Genomic DNA, 17385 nt, shown 5'->3' with positions numbered 1-17385 from the left:
TGTTTTTGGGGAGGGAAGAAAAGTGTGAAGGAGAGGAGGAAAAAGGGAAGAAAGGGGAAGGGGGAGGGAGGAGGGAAGGGAGGGGGGGGGGGGGGAGGAAGAGGGAGAGAAGAGGGGAGAGAGAGAAGGCTAGAGAGGGGAAGAGGAGAGAAGAATAGAGAGGGAAGAGAGAGAAGAGTGAGACAGAGAGAAAATTGAGGGAAGGAGGGGGAGAGAGGAACAGATAGAAATGGGCGGAATGAGGAAGGGAAGAGATAACGAGAAAGAGAGGATTAATTCAGATAGAAATTTAAACGATTCTAATATAGTTCGCTTTCCAAATATTTCGTTTCTCGTCGGCTTCAGATGATTACACTCCACCAAAATGTGGCGCACAGTCAGTGTACACTGACAATGTTCACACTAAGGAGGAGGGTCCTTCTTTAAAGTAAACGAATGCGTTGAATATGTATGACGGAGACGATAAACAACACAAGACTACTTCATCCTTCCTGCGCCGCCTGGGGAGGACTGCCACTCTCCCAGGACTGGCTTGACAGAATGAAGCTTGTTCGCGACCACACCGTTTTAATCATCGTGCCAAGTTGAAAATATATATTGGTTAATATATGATATCTAAAAACACTGAATGGGACATTAACATTGGCATGCATGTGGCACATTCAGGGCAGACGTGGCAACATAAATATGTCAAAATTAATTTTGTACGAGCTTGTAGACATTTCTATCTTATCACATCGTAACAAATGTTATAAAATCCGCTAATCCACAAAATCTGCTAGATGTGGCTGTCAGAGATCGGCAATTTGTGAGGAATATCCGCAAGGCATAGCGTTACGGTGTGTTCGTCTCTACTGAACGCGCCCATTCCCGTCGGTCATCCAATTATTCGACAACACGTACTATTAACACATGCATTACGTGTAACAATCATTTAAAGGCATACGACTGGCTACATTTAAGTTATGACTAGGAGCCCGTTTTGTGAAGCGATCTTAGCGCTAAGATCACGTTAAATGCATAGTTAACGTGTACACTTAAGGTGATTTTAGCGCTAAGATCGCTTCTTAAAATAAGGGTATTCGAAGCTACCTTAGCGCTACGAAATCATAAAACCACCATGACCATAGGCTATGGCGTCACTACAACACACGTCATAATGACGTCATAGCCTAGGATGGGTTTCGTTTTACGATTTCGTAGCGTCAACATAGCTTCGACCGGCCTCGGTGGCGTCGTGGCAGGCCATCGGTCTACAGGCTGGTAGGTACTGGGTACGGATCCCAGTCGAGGCATGGGATTTGTAATCCAGATACCGACTCCAAACCCTGAGTGAGTGCTCCGCAAGGCTCAATGGGTAGGTGTAAACCACTTGCACCAACCAGTGATCCATAACTGGTTCAACAAAGGCCATGGTTTGTGCTATCCTGCCTGTGGCAAGCGCAAATAAAAGATCCCTTGCTGCCTGTCGTAAAAAGAGTAGCCTATGTGGCGACAGCGGGTTTCCTCTAAAAAAACGTGTCAGAATGACCATATGTTTGACGTCCAATAGCCGATGATAAGATAAAAAATCAATGTGCTCTAAAGGCGTCGTTAAATAAAACAAACTTTACTTTACATAGCTTCGAAAATATGGACCCTAACCTATTGCTTATAAAACGTTTAGAGTTTGGACTCAAGACTCTAATGAAGTTTGACACTTTATCGCCATGGCAACGCCATACAAATTGCATGCTTGTGACGTATTTTAAGGTCTTGTAACGTCTAGACTCTAAAACGTTTTATAAGCACAGCCCCATCCAATCCATCCAATGAAAACAAAACACACGGTCCAAATCGACCACTCTGTGACGTACAAGTTAACCTGAAATTGACTCGTCTGTGACGCGTAAGTAAACTCGGTTGATCCATTCAAATGATTGGTGGTCTTATCTTCCCTGGGTATCTGTTACACACAATTCGTTCAAAGCAGGTTTCTACCCCTTGGTGATATTGATAGATTTTAACATGCTAAATCGTTCAAATCGGATTTCTACCCCCTGATATTGATAAATTTTAACATGCCAATTCGTTCAAATCAGATTGTTACCCATTGGTAATATTGATAGATTTTAACATGACAATTCGTTCAAATCGGATTTCTACCGCTTGATGATATTGATAGATTTTAACATGCCAAGTTGTTCAAATCAGATTTCTACCTCTTAATGATATTGATAGATTTTAACATGACAATTCGTTCAAAGCAGGTTTCTACCCCTTGATGATATTGATAGATTTTAACATGCCAATTCGTTCAAATCAGATTTCTACCTCTTGATGATATTGATAGATTTTAACATGCCAAGTTGTTCAAATTAGATTTCTACCTCTTAATGATATTGATAGATTTTAACATGACAATTCGTTCAAAGCAGGTTTCTACCCCTTGATGATATTGATAGATTTTAACATGCCAATTCGTTCAAATTAGATTTCTACCTCTTAATGATATTGATAGATTTTAACATGACATTTCCTTCAAAGCAGGTTTCTACCTCTTGATGATATTAATAGATTTTAACAATTCGTTCAAATCAGATTTCTACCCCTTGATGATATTGATAGATTTTAACATGACAATTCGTTCAAATCAGATTTCTACCCCTTGATGATATTGATAGATTTTAACATGCCTCTAATGAAGTTTGACGCTTTATCGCCATGGCAACGCCATACAAATTGCATGCTTGTGACGTATTTTAACGTCTTGTAACGTCTAGACTCTAAAACGTTTTATAAGCACAGCCCCATCCAATCCATCCAATGAAAACAAAAAAACACGGTCCAAATCGACCACTCTGTGACGTACAAGTTAACCTGAAATTGACTCGTCTGTGACGTACAAGTTAACCTGAAATTGACTCGTCTGTGACGCGTAAGAACACTCGGTTGATCCATTCAAATGATTGGTGGTCTTATCTTCCCTGGGTATCTGTTACACACAATTCGTTCAAAGCAGGTTTCTACCTCTTGATGATATTGATAGATTTTAACATGCCAAGTTGTTCAAATCAGATTTCTACCTCTTGATGATGTTGATAGATTTTAACATGCCAAGTTGTTCAAATCAGATTTCTACCTCTTCATGATGTTGATAGATTTTAACATGACAATTCGTTCAAAGCAGGTTTCTACCCCTTCATGATATTGATAGATTTTAACATGCCAAGTTGTTCAAATCAGATTTCTACCTCTTAATGATATTGATAGATTTTAACATGACAATTCGTTCAAAGCAGGTTTCTACCCCTTCATGATATTGATAGATTTTAACATGCCAAGTTGTTCAAATCAGATTTGTGCCTCTTAATGATATTGATAGATTTTAACATGACAATTCGTTCAAAGCAGGTTTCTACCGCTTGATGATATTGATAGATTTTAACATGACAATTTTTTCAAATCAGATTTCTACCCCTTAATGATATTGATAGATTTTAGCATGCTAAATCGTTCAAACCGGATTTCTACCCCCTGATATTGATAAATTTTAACATGCCAATTCGTTCAAATCACATTGTTACCCATTGGTGATATTGATAGATTTTAACATGACAATTCGTTCAAATTGGATTTCTACCGGTTGATGATATTGATAGATTTTAACATGTCAATTCGTTCAAATCGGATTTCTACCGCTTGATGATATTGATAGATTTTAACATGCCAATTCGTTCAAATCAGATATCTGCCTCTGGATGATATTGATAGATTTTAACATGCCAATTTGTTCAAATCGGATTTCTACCGCTTGATGATATTGGTAGATTTCAAATAAATTTCTACCGCTTGATGATATTGATATATTTTAATATGACAATTCGTTCAAATCGGATTTCTACTACCGCTTGATGATATTGATAGATTTTAACATGCCAATTCGTTCAAATCAGATTTCTGTCTCTGGATGGATATTGATAGATTTTAACATGCCAATTCGTTCAAATCGGATTTCCTCCGCTTGGCCAGACTGAATGCGGGTTTCTGGACAATCTATTTTCTACCAATTGACTGTTGATTTATTGCAAATTAGCAGTCTTGAAATGTCGTTAATCTTTTCGCCTGGCCGTGCTACAACTGCTTTGGTCATGTGTATGGCACCGGAACATCCCCGGAGTGCCAATCGATCAAGCTCCGCGCGCATCAACAACGTCATTCGTAATCATGATCGCATCGCGGTACAGGACAAAGGCGGGGTAGTGGGTTAACGTGGTAACAATTATGATTTTGATTCTGAAATTTTGTCAGTGAAAAAAAAATACACGTTGGGAAAAAAGTTTCTTTTGTTTAACTACAACACTAGAGGACATTGATTTATTAATCATCGGCTATTAAATGTCAAACATTAGGTCATTTTGGCATAGAGAGGAAACCCGCTACAGTGTTGATAATTTGGTAATATTGACGTACAAAATTGGAGACCAATTTCGCTTTTCAATACTACTTAAAACTTTATATCAGAGTATATACATAGTTAATATCTAGAATAAAAAAAAAAAAAATTGGATAAACTAATATATATGAAAATCAAAAGGGTTTTTTGTCTGTAAAATGTATATCCGAAAATACATGATTACTTTATGATTTGATGCATTATACTAGTCGAAACAACATTTGGCACTACTTTTGCTAGTAGATTTCGAAAAAGCATTTGGTTCTGTATCTTGGCGATTTATAAAAAATAAAAAAAACCCAAACACTTAGGGTACCTTTTTTTTTTTTTGTCCAGATACTATAAACTGTGTTAATATACTCGCTTCATTTTCCCATTAGTAGCAAGGGATCTTCTATATGCACCATCCGACAGACAGGATAGCACATACCACGGCATTTTATATACCAGTCGTGGTGCACTGGCTGAAACGAGAAATAGCCCAATGGGCCCACCGACGGGATCGATCCACATCAAGTGAGCGCTTTACCACTGAGTTACGTCCCGCCCCCTTTTTGATCATGAAGTTTTGTCAGTGAAAAAAAAAATACACGTTTGAATAAATAATTATCATTCTGGAATAGTAAAGGGGCGGGATCTAGATTAGTCGATAGAGCGCACGCCTGAGGTGTTTGGGTCGCAGGATCGAACCTTCTTGGCGCATCCATTTTCTGACTGGGTTTTCCCCCATCCCAACCAGCCCACAACTGGTAAACTAAATGATGTGGTACGTGCTGTTCTGTCTGCATATGAAAGCGCCTTTACTATTAATGGGACAAAATGGAATGTAGCGGGTTTCCTCTAAGAGTACACGTTAGGATTATATCATGTTTGACATCCAGTAGTAAATGATTAATAAATCGATGTGCTCTGGTAGTGTCGTTAAACAAAATAAACTTTGACTTTTGAAATGTTGAAATGTCTCGAAAGCAACACCTATGGTGTCACAACACATCTAAATGAATGATGCCCCCCCCCCACCCCACCCCCAAAAGGAAGGGGGGGGGAGAGAAGAGAATATAGTAATAATAATTATTATTATTATTATCATCATCATCATCATTATCATCATCATTATTATCATCATTATTATAATAATAATAATAATTATTATTATTATTATCATTATTATTATTAATGACTCAATGGTTTGGTGAAAGGTCACTAGACTGACTCTCACTAACCCTCTGTCCTGGACAGACAGCCCAGATAACTGAGGTGTGTGTGCCCATGCCATCGTGCTTGAACCTTTTTTTGAGTTTAGCACGAAAATAAGCATAAAACAGAAAGAGGATTGGTGGTTAGCTATTAGTGGTAAGTGAGAGAGTATTTGGTGTACGCCGGTGTAACGCGATATTTGACCCCCGTTGAATATTGATCCCCTGGTCACTTTTCTTCGGCAAAAGAGTCAGTTTTCTATAGTAAACAAATGACCCCCGTAAAGCTGACCTATTTATTATTAGCACCAGCTAAAAGGTTGGACTATACCAATTCAAATCCCATAGGCGACCATGTTAACGTTTGTGTTTAAAAACACTATATGCAATATATCAACCAAACTATGACCCATAAATATCAGTACTACAACCCCTACCTCAAAGTAGGAACTGCAGAAAATGGTACCTTTCATGGCTCATTTTCGGTATAACCAGATGTTTTTACAACACCCCTAGTTTCGCACAAAATGTTAGTACTTTTTTTTACATGTACCCCATACATGTTCCAAGCACAAGGCTACTTGACACAGTGGTACTAGATGAATTAAAATTGTATACATTTTTAGCCCAGATGAAACTAAATTTTTTTACAACCAACCCACTCACATTTATAACCAATCACAGGACTTGTGGTGTTAACTTCTCTATCAAAAGTTCGGTGCACCTCGAACTTCGTCCCAGCCGGAAATTAATTGGTATAGTGCTACCATAAGGATTCCACGCATGGCTCTCGTAAAAGACATATAAAAATGTGTGTTTCGTTTACCACTAGAACACATTGATTAATCAATCGCCAGCTATTGGCTGAAAAACATTTGTTAATTCGGACACGTTCAGTGTTCAGAGGAAACTTTACATTTTGTTTTTCTATTACCAGCAAGTGATCTTTCTCATGTATTTCTCAGAGACAGGACAACACATACCACAGATTTTGAAATACCAGAGACAGACAAAAGAAGGATATATATATATATATATAGCGAGAGAGAGATAGTGAGACACACACACACACACACACAGAGAGAGAGAGAGAGAGAGAGAGAGAGAGAGAGAGAGAGAGAGAGAGAGAGAGAGAGAGAGAGAGAGAGAAACAGAGACAGAGAGACAGACAGAGAGACAGAGCTATATATCGACAGACAGACAGACAGACAGAGAGAGAGACAGACAGACAGACAGACATAGAGAGAGAGATAGAGATAGATAGAGAGAGAGAGAGAGAGATAGAGAGAGAGAGAGAGGAGAGAGAGAGAGAGAGAGAGAGAGAGAGAGAGAGAGACAGAGACAGAGACAAAGAGAGACAGAGCTATATATCGATAGACAGACAGCCAGAGAGAGAGAGAGAGAGAGAGAGAGAGAGAGAGAGAGAGAGAGAGAGAGAGAGAGAGAGAGAGAGAGAGAGAGAGAGAGAGAGGAAAATTAGTCTGTGAGCAGATATATTCGCGTGACATTTCATCGTGATACAGATTTATCTCATCGTGTATCTCTGTTTCTGTAAATTAAAACTGATGTTTCGTAAAGGAACAAGGATTGTTCTTTGAAATCAGGATGTAAAATCAATAAATGGTAACTGCTGTGCATATACAGTACAACAAAGGAACACGTAACCTGGCTTATTTGTCCAGAAACACCATATACGTTCATATTACATCTTCCCCACTTTTAGGGCCATTTTTCGTATACGCGGCTTCTGACGTGGCGCGGGCGTGGCACGCATTAAACTGGCCCATATGAAATCACTGCTACTGATAATCACAGAAATGAAGGAAGGAAATGTTTTATTTAACGACGTACTCGACACATTTTATTTTCGGTTATATGGCGTCAGACATGTGGTTAAGGAGCACACAGATATTGAGAGAGGAAAGCCGCTGTCGCCACTTCATGGGCCAGCAAGGGATTAGCAGCAAGGGATCTTTTATATGCATCATCCCACAGACATGATAGTACATACCACGGCCTTTGTTACACCAAATTCACAGATAATGATTTTGTGATACGTCCGTGTTCTACAGTAGTACCCGATAACGCTTCTAAGTAGAAATGGCGGGTTTATCGAACTTCTCGTCTGCTCACCTTCCCCTCGGTTACATCCCCCTCCCCTCCCCCCAGCCCAATCATCTGACTGAGACAGCCAATCAATTACGCGAGCACGCTCTGGGCCATGAAAAGCGATCGAGAGTTTGATCAATCAGCCTACTTATCACGAACACATCTTCATCTTGACCCGGATGTCAGTAAGAGTTGGGGGGATGAGGATAATGATGGCGGCGTGTGTGTGTGTGTGGGGGGGGGGGGGGGATGGGCGGTGATGGCCCAGTGTACTTCTGTGCTGGAGGGAGTTTAGATATGGCGAAATGTGTGTCGAGTCATCGAATTGGATTGCCTGTTCACTGCGATTTGATGTGTTCTTGTTATTAGTTTAATGGTGCAGGACAAAAATAATCTGGCGGGAAACTGCATATCGCAGACGACATTATTTTTTTTGCGAAATGCACTAAAGCCCAATATACACTGTTGTAAATAAGCATGCATATATCACCTGTTTAATCGGCACACTAAAGCCCAACACACACTGTGGAGATTTTATTTTGGTATGTTATTTTGATATGCGTCTCTGTCTCTTTGATTGATAATTTGAAAGTTAAAGAGTTTGTTTTAATTAACGACACCACTAGAGCACATTGATTTATTAATCATCGGCTATTGGATGTAAAATGTTTGGTACTTTTGGACATATAGTCTTAGAGAGGAAACCAGCTACATTTTTCCTTTAGTCAGGTCAGGTCAGAATGTTTAACGTGCACATTCAGAACAAGTTGTTGTAGCGCACGGCTGTCCTGGACGGAGGAGCCGGCCTCGACCGGCTCCTCCGTCCAGGACAGCAAAGTTGCATTAGTAGCAAGGGATCTGTTATATGCACCATCCCACAGACAAGAAAGCATATATCACGGCCTTTTGATATACCAGTCGTAGTACTGATAATTTGAATAAACTACTAGTATTTGCTTTTGACGTGTTTTTCGTGCTGCGGTGGCGTTAGTGGGAATGTCCCTATTAGCTCCTTTCGTAGAGAGCCAGCATTCTCATATTGATTCTCCGTGGTGGTTGGTTTATCTGTTACAGCAGTAAATTAAATTAGACACCACTAGAGCACATTCATGAATTAATCATCGTCCATTGGATGTCAGACATTTGGTAATTCTGACATATAGTCTTAGAGAGGAAACCCGCTACATTTGTTTTTCATTAGTAGCAAGAGATCGTGTATATGCACCATCCCACAGATAGGATAGCACATACCACGACCTTTGGTATACCAGTCGTGCTGGAACAAAAAATAGCCCAATGAGACTAGCCATGGGGATCGATCCTAGAACGACCGCGCATCAAGCGAACGCTTTACCACTGGGTTACGTAGTCATCAAAGAAAACCCACTACATGTTTTGCTAATTCAACAAGGGGTCTTTTATATGCACTTTCCGACAGTCAGGACAGCACATACCACAGCAGTAAAATTTGTATAATAAATTATAATTACGTTTATTAGTTTATTTGTTTGTTTGATGCTTTGTTTGATTGATTGATTGATTGATTGATTTTGCTGATTTTCAAAGCCTGTTTTTGTTTTTTTTACTCTATACAGAAACAAATATTAATATTATAGTTTATGTGAGTGAATGCTTCTCGAAACACCGGCCTCGGTGGCGTCGTGGTAGGCCATCGGTCTACAGGCTGGTAGGTACTGGGTTCGGATCCCAGTCGAGGCATGGGATTTTTAATCCAGATACCGACTCCAAACCCTGAGTGAGTGCTCCGCAAGGCTCAATGGATAGGTGTAAACCACTTGCACCGACCAGTGATCCATAACTGGTTCAACAAAGGCCATGGTTTGTGCTATCCTGCCTGTGGGAAGCGCAAATAAAAGATCCCTTGCTGCTAATCGGAAGAGTAGCCCATATAGGGGCGACAGCGGGTTTCCTCTCAAAATCTGTGTGGTCCTTAACCATATGTCTGACGCCATATAATCGTAAACTAAAATGTGTTGCGTGCGTCGTTAAATAAAACATTTCTTTCTTTCTTTCTTTCTTTGCTTCTAGAAACCAAAGTCGTTTGTGTGGGGTTTCTTTCCCCGTCACCACATCTATAAAACAAAATAGAAACACGTCAGTATACAAATGCATTAGAAAACTCCATCCTAATCGGAAATACATTTCCAGTCGTATATTTCATGGAAACGTGATTAACTTCCCGATTTGTTGCTGTATTTCACTGCAATCAACCGAACCTCGTTCTCCGTCATACATTTGTCGCCATTTTGTCTTCCCGTGGGAATTTCCGCTGATTAATTACGCACCACCTCGATTTGACGCGATGTTTTGGAAAACATTTGATGCAATTCCGTCGAAAGAAACCGTGGAAAAATATCTCCCTTGTGGGGGAAAGTATAGACGAAAAAAAAGCACTGGTTGAAACAGACTTAATGTAACAATCCGACAGTTGTCAGTAGCACGTGCGTTGTTTCTACTCTTGTAATTTATTTCACTAATCACCTTATCTGCCCATAGGTTGTACTGTACCAAACAGAATCCCACAAACGACATAGTTTTGTGGCATTAAGTGAAAAACGAGAGAGAGAATCTATCATTACATTTTCCTTCTGTTCATCTCTTTCTTTCTTCACTTAATCCCTTCCTTCTGCCTCTCTCTCTCTCTCTCTCTCTCTCTCTCTCTCTCTCTCTCTCTCTCTCTCTCTCTCTCTCTCTCTCTCTCTCTCTCTCTCGCTCTCTCTCGCTCTCGCTCTCTCTCTCTCTCTCTCTCTCTCTCTCTCTCTTTCTCTCTCTCTCTCTCTCTCTCTCTCTCTCTCTCTCTCTCTCTCTCTCTCTCTCTCTCTCTCTCTCTCTCTCTCTCTCCCTTCCTTCCTCTCCTCATTTATATCCATCTCTCTCCTTTCCTTCATCTCTCTCTCTCTCTCTCTCTCTCTCTCTCTCTCTCTCTCTCTCTCTCTCTCTCTCTCTCTCTCTCTCTCTCTCTGTCTCTCTCTCTCTCTCTCTCTCTCTCTCTCTCTCGCTCTCACACTTTCTCTCTCTCTTCGCTCTCACACACACACACTCACACACTCCCTCTCCCTTCGTCTCTCTCTCTCTCTCTCTCTCTCTCTCTCTCTCTCTCTCTCTCTCTCTCTCTCTCTCTCTCTCTCTCTCTCTCTCTCTCCATCTCTCTCTTCCTTTCTCAAACGCACTAACACACAAAGACACACACAAACTAGTTAGCAATTAATCCTTGTTCCGAACAGTCCAGATAGATGATTGTGTGCCAGGAGCAGCGTGCGTATACCTTACTTGTGTTTAAGAACTACCCTTAGTTCAAATGAAACGAATCTCCCTCACTAACAACATTACAGATTGCTTAATCATGTGTTTTGGACAGCTTGCATGAACGTGAACTTGAGTGGCAGTCGTCTTTGGGGTTCGTTCATTATATTTCAGTTTCGTGCACATATGCTTAGAATAAAACCAGGGCCCATATGCTCGAAGCTGTCTTGGCGCTACGCAGTCGTAAATCCATCATATGCTATGGCGTCACCACTATAGCACACGCCATAGTGACGTCATAGCTTACCATGATTTTACGATTTCGTAGCGATAAGATGGCATCGACTATCTGGGCCCAGTCTCATAAATTATGCACGAAACTAACAGATCTGAGAAATGTTCAGGAGGGCGAGTGATCGCTGACTATCGTTAGACTGGTTTTTTGCGCCTAACGTTAGATGAATGTGATGCGATAGAAGACGTCTGTAAATAGTCCGCGAGCACTCGGGCTCCTGAACACGACATTTGATCTTTCCATTTGAAGTGTAATTCAGCTGGTATCTTTTTCTTCAAATTTATACCTAATTAAGGTTCAGCCAAGCTGCTCTAGTTAGTTAGAGAAGAAAAGTCGGCGTAATGGGGTTCACTGATTTGTGGCCTCGATTTGTGTTGGAGCCTTTATTGACATTGTTAATGAAGTCCAAGAAATGAGTGCATAGGATGGGCACAGGAAGGTTTGATTTTCAGTGTACACCAGTTGTTGAATAAAATAAATAGTATCCCCCAGGGCCCGTGCTTATAAAACTTAAAGTCTAGACTTTAATAAAGTCCAGACTTTAACGTAATGCTATTTGAATGGCGCTGCCATGACGTTAAAATCTGGACTTTATTAAAGTCTAGACTTTAAGGTTTATAAGCACGGGGCCAGATCTGTCAGATATTAGGGTTACAAAGAAACTAAAATGATGATGATGATGATGATGATGATGATGATGATGATGGTGATGATGGTGGTGGTGATGATGATGATGTTTATAATGATGGTGGTGGTGATGGTGGTGTGATGATGATGATGATTATAATGATGGTGGTGGGTGATGATGATGATGTATATGATGGTGATGATGATGATGGTGATGATGATGATGATGATGATGATGATGATGATGATGATGATGATGGTGATGATGATGGTGATGATGATGGTGATGATGGTGATGTGGTGATGATGATGATGATGGTGATGATGATGGATGATGATGATGATGATGATGATGATGATGATGATGATGATGATGGTGATGATGATGATGGTGATGATGATGATGATGATGATGATGATGATGATGATGATGGTGATGGTGATGATGATGATGATGATGATGGTGATGATGATGATGATGATGATGATGATGATGATGATGGTGATGATGATGATGATTATAATGATGGTGATGATGATGATGATGATGATGATGATGGTGATGATGATGATGATGATGATGATGGTGATGATGATGATGATGATGATGATGGTGATGATGATGATGATGATGATGATGATGATGATGATGATGATGATGATGATGATGATGATGATGATGATGATGATGATGATGATGGTGATGATGATGATGATGATGATGATGGTGGTGATGATGATGATGTGATGATGATGATGATGATGATGGGGGTGGTGATGATGATGATGATGATGATGATGATGATGATGATGGTGATGATGATGGTGATGATGATGTGGTGATGATGATGATGATGGTGATGATGATGATGATGATGATGGTGGTGATGATGATGATGATGATGATGATGATGATGATGATGATGATGGTGATGATGATGATGATGATGATGGTGATGATGATGATGATGATGGGTGATGATGATGATGATGATGATGATGATGATGATGATGATGATGATGATGATGATGGTGGTGATGATGATGATGGTGATGATGATGGTGGTGATGATGATGATGGTGATGATGATGATGATGATGATGATGATGATGATGATGATGATGATGATGATGATGGTGGTGATGATGCTTATAATGATGATGATGTTGATGATGGTGGTAATGATAGTGATGATGATGATGATGATGATGATGATATTGATGATATTGATGATGATGATGCTGATATCATGATGAACAAGAGGGTAGTTGTTTTGATGTTGATGGTGATGAAATATGATAATAGTTATGACGACAATAACAGTGATGATGATGATGATGATGATGATGATGATGATGATGACGGTGATGATATTGGTGGTGGTAGTGGTATTGTTCGTGAAGATGATATTAGTAGCTACAATTCTGCATTATGATTTTTTTTTAGAACATCTGGCTTGTTTCTTCTTCTTCTTTCCCTTCTTAAATCAATAATTATAAGATATATTATATTAAGTATAACATATTGTATGTTTTGTATATTCCAGGTCACATTATGCACAGTTGGCTATGGTGATGTGGTGCCCACCACCTGGGGAGGAAAAGTCATAGCCTCGGTGGCACAGATTATCTGTATATCCTTCTTCGCTCTTCCTGCAGTAAGTAGGACCGAAATTCTTGTCGTACCCTAGCACAATGGACCGCGAATTTCGATCTCTTTGACTGAAGATAGTGCCCCCTCCTATCACAAGATAACCTCCTATCACAAAAAAATAATACGTCAAAAAACAAAATGAAACACCAAAACCCATCGTCAACAACATCCAAAAAACACATTCGTATTCGATAAAAAAAATATGTTGACCACATAAAATGGAGTCCCCCCCCCCCCCCCCCCACACACACACACACACACACACACACATATACCGGTATGCCAGAGCACCGTCTTATTTTGCTGTGATATAAATGGGTTTCATACCACATGCATAGCTGTTGTCAGTAAGTAAGAACTGAGTTGTCAGTGAGCAAGAACTAAGTTATCAGTGAGCAGCAAGAACTGAGTTGTCAGTGAGCAGCAAGAACTGAGTTGTCAGTGAGCAGCAAGAACTGAGTTGTCAGTGAGCAGCAAGAACTGAGTTGTCAGAAGCAAGAACTGAGTTGTCAGTGAGCAAGAACTGAGTTGTCCGTGAGCAGCAATAACTGAGTTGTCGGTGAGCAGCAAGAACTGAGTTGTCAGAAGCAAGGACTGAGTTGTCAGTGAGCAAGAACTGTGTTGTCAGTGAGCACAACCCAAGCTCAGGAAATCAGAAAAAGCAAAAACACAAAGAAAGCCTGCACAAGTATACCCTGACAGAATAAAGCTATGCCAACAGTGTTTTAAAATGGTATGTGTGTACTGAATGTAATTTGAAACACACGGTTACACATTTCTGTATATTTAAATTATTAATATGTTTAATGAAGATCTATTTGTTATACCGCAAAATATTAACCTGTTACATCAGTAACGACATGAGGCACGGTACTGCAAAGACAGAGTACCGTGTTGCACTTAAACCGGAAGCTAGCATGGTAAAACACATTACTTTACAAGCCGGCAAAACAAAGATAGCTTCAAAAACAGACACGGAAACAGCTACGAAAGTCACACAAAATCCGACCCCAACCTTTTGGTTGTAGCGACATGTGCTGTTTCGGTGTGCACTTAACACCTAAAGTTGACGTCAAACTAGCGCAAATGAAGGCAATAGGTAGCCCGAAAATGTTAAAGAACCCTAAATTTCCCCCAAGGGCTCTATTAGCATTAGTTTGTGCCACTGGAGTCAGACTGTATCTAGCATTGTAAAACTCCGAAGGCCATTTTGTCAAATCATACAACAGAACAAGTAACCATTTTGGTTCTTTGCGGTAATTTTGGTCCGTTGCGGTAATTTTGGTCCGTTGCGGTAATTTTAGAATATAGAAGACTAAATTGTGCCATAACATCTTTCAGTATATGTTATTATTATTATTACTTTTTTAGGGGGCGGGGGGGGGGGGGGGGTGCATGTATGTGTGTGTTTTTGTTTTCCTTTCTGATATGGGGTGGGGTGGGGTGGGTTAGGCGTATTTTTTATATGAAAATACAAACAAGCAGATTTAATACTTATAAACGTTTAAATAGCATAACATATATAATGTATTTATACGTGATGTTCTTTGATATATTTTATATTTATATTAAGGTTTTCTACAAAATAAAGTATTTTAATATAACACTAGAAACTGCTAAAATTGATACTTTTAACTTCGCTTTTACTGGCGGATCCGAGATGGTCTAGAAATGTTACAAATAATCACAGTATTTATAATTATCCACTTTTTAGGGCATCCTTGGAGTGCAAATGACTTTTGGTGAAGCAAATAAAGAAATTTGTTTTCGTGTTACAAATAATCACACTATTTATAATATTCCACTTTTTAGGGCATTCTTTGGTGAGCAAATGATGTTTGATTAAGCCTATCAAGAAACTCATCTTCGCATTACAAATACTCTAACTATTTATAATATTCCACTTTTTAGGGCATCCTTGGTTCGGGATTTGCCTTGAAAGTTCAGCAACAACAACGCCAGAAACATCTCAACCGACGGCGCATCCCTGCTGCGCAGCTTATACAGTGTCTGTGGCGATGTTACGCCGCTGACGAACATTCTATGTCCGTTGCTACGTGGAAACCTCACATGGTGCCGTGCCCCAGTCCAACATTGTGAGTCTCGATAAATATATGCATGTACAACTTTATCTAAAATAAAAAAAAATATTTTGTTTAACGACACCACTAGAGCTCATTGATTTATACTGATCAGCGATAATAAGTATTGCATGTCAAACATTTGGTAATTCTGGCATAATATTATCTAAAAAAGAAAACCGACTACATTTTCCCATTAGTAGCAGGGGGATGTTTTATATGCACAGACAGGATAGTACATACCACGACCTTTGGTATATCATTCGTGGTGCACTGGCTAGAACGGAAAATAACCCAACTGGCCCAACGATGGGGATCGATCCTATACCGACTGTGTATCCGGCGAACGGTTTACCACTGGGGGCGGGACGTAGCCCAGTGGTAAAGCGTTCGCTTGATGCGCGGTCGGTCTAGGATCGATCCCCGTCGGTGGACCCATTAGGCTATTTCTCGTCCCAGCCATTGATCCACAACTGGTGTAACAAAAACCGTGGTATGTACTATCCTGTCAGTGGGATGGTGCATATAAAAGATCTCTTGCTGCTAATCGAAACGAGTAGCCCATGAAGTGGCGACAGCGGGTTTCCTCTTTCAATGTTTGTGTGGTCCTTAACCATATCTGATGCCATATAATCGTAAATAAAATGTGTTGAGTGCGTCGTTAAATAAAATATTTCCTTCCTTCCTTTACCACTGGGCTACGTTCTGACCCCACACGTGACCAGCGAGAACACTGAAGTGTATCTTTGCTCTTTAGTATGCACTTCTTTAAAATGTCAAGGTACGAAAATACTATTACTAGATTAGTAAAACAATACCGAACTGAAAAAGCAGCATAGCAGCTAATTATAAGCCTATATTGTGGTTTAGATTTTACATTCATCGTGTTAATCGTTCTTTATTACTTTCAACCCCCCCCCCCCCTTCCCTCCCCCTCCCCCTCTATATTTGAGTGAAATTGAGAATAGTGTATCAGTGGTCGTTATATACCAATTAACGGTATCTTATTACGAATTGGTTTAAAACGTACCTAACGAGCGAGAGTGCGTTGAAAACGATTTTAAACGTAAGATAAATGGAATTTAACTGTGGGGAAAAGTATGTATTCTATTTAATTACATCTGTGAAAATAGGTTTTAAAAACATTTAAATATATTTTATATTTCATTTCATTTAATTTCGTGCTTTTATCCAATTAAGTTTCAAGCACGCTGTCCTGGGCCCACACGTCAGCTATCTGGGCTGTCTGTCTAGGACAGTGGGTTAGTTGTTAGTTGGTTAGTGATTAGTGAGTGAGAAGAGGGCGTAGTGGCCTTACACCCACTCACTGTGTCCTTAAAACTCGCTCTGGGTGGGAGCCGCTAACGGGCTGCGAACCCTGTACCTACCAGCCTTATGTCCAATGGCTTAACCGAGGCCGGTCGTATTTTACGACTACAACTTGTCTGCGGCGCATTCGCGCTTCTACAGGTAAATTATATCTCATTTCATTGGTCAGAGTGACTTTGGGGACGAGATATTCACCATAGTGCATCCAATTAGATGTCTTGAAATCGATCTCCTGCGTGATATAGCTGTGTGAAATATTCTCACAAATTGTTCTCCCCAACTAGTGTCACAAGCACTGAACTTACAATCAACAATGACATTAACATCCATATAATTGTAGAAGATATCCTCAAATGATTATTTCAATAATCAAAATACGACTGGAAAAAAACTAA

General features: G+C 39.9%; 1 protein-coding gene across 1 annotated transcript in view; it reads left to right on the top strand.

Moving 5' to 3' along the window:
• The window catches only part of LOC121378044 (potassium voltage-gated channel subfamily KQT member 1-like), a 199338-nt gene that overhangs the window by 157216 nt on the left and 24737 nt on the right, over window positions 1-17385 (top strand). The window contains exons 5-6 of the mRNA XM_041506141.1: window positions 13474-13584; window positions 15492-15676. Of these exons, the coding sequence (XP_041362075.1) occupies window positions 13474-13584; window positions 15492-15676 (296 nt within the window). The remainder of the gene's footprint in view (window positions 1-13473; window positions 13585-15491; window positions 15677-17385) is intronic.

This window comes from Gigantopelta aegis, chromosome 7, assembly GCF_016097555.1.
Source record: "Gigantopelta aegis isolate Gae_Host chromosome 7, Gae_host_genome, whole genome shotgun sequence".
Classification (NCBI taxonomy): domain Eukaryota; kingdom Metazoa; phylum Mollusca; class Gastropoda; order Neomphalida; family Peltospiridae; genus Gigantopelta; species Gigantopelta aegis.
The sequence above is the reverse complement of the archived record's forward strand: the minus strand, read 5'-3'. Positions and strand labels throughout refer to the sequence as shown.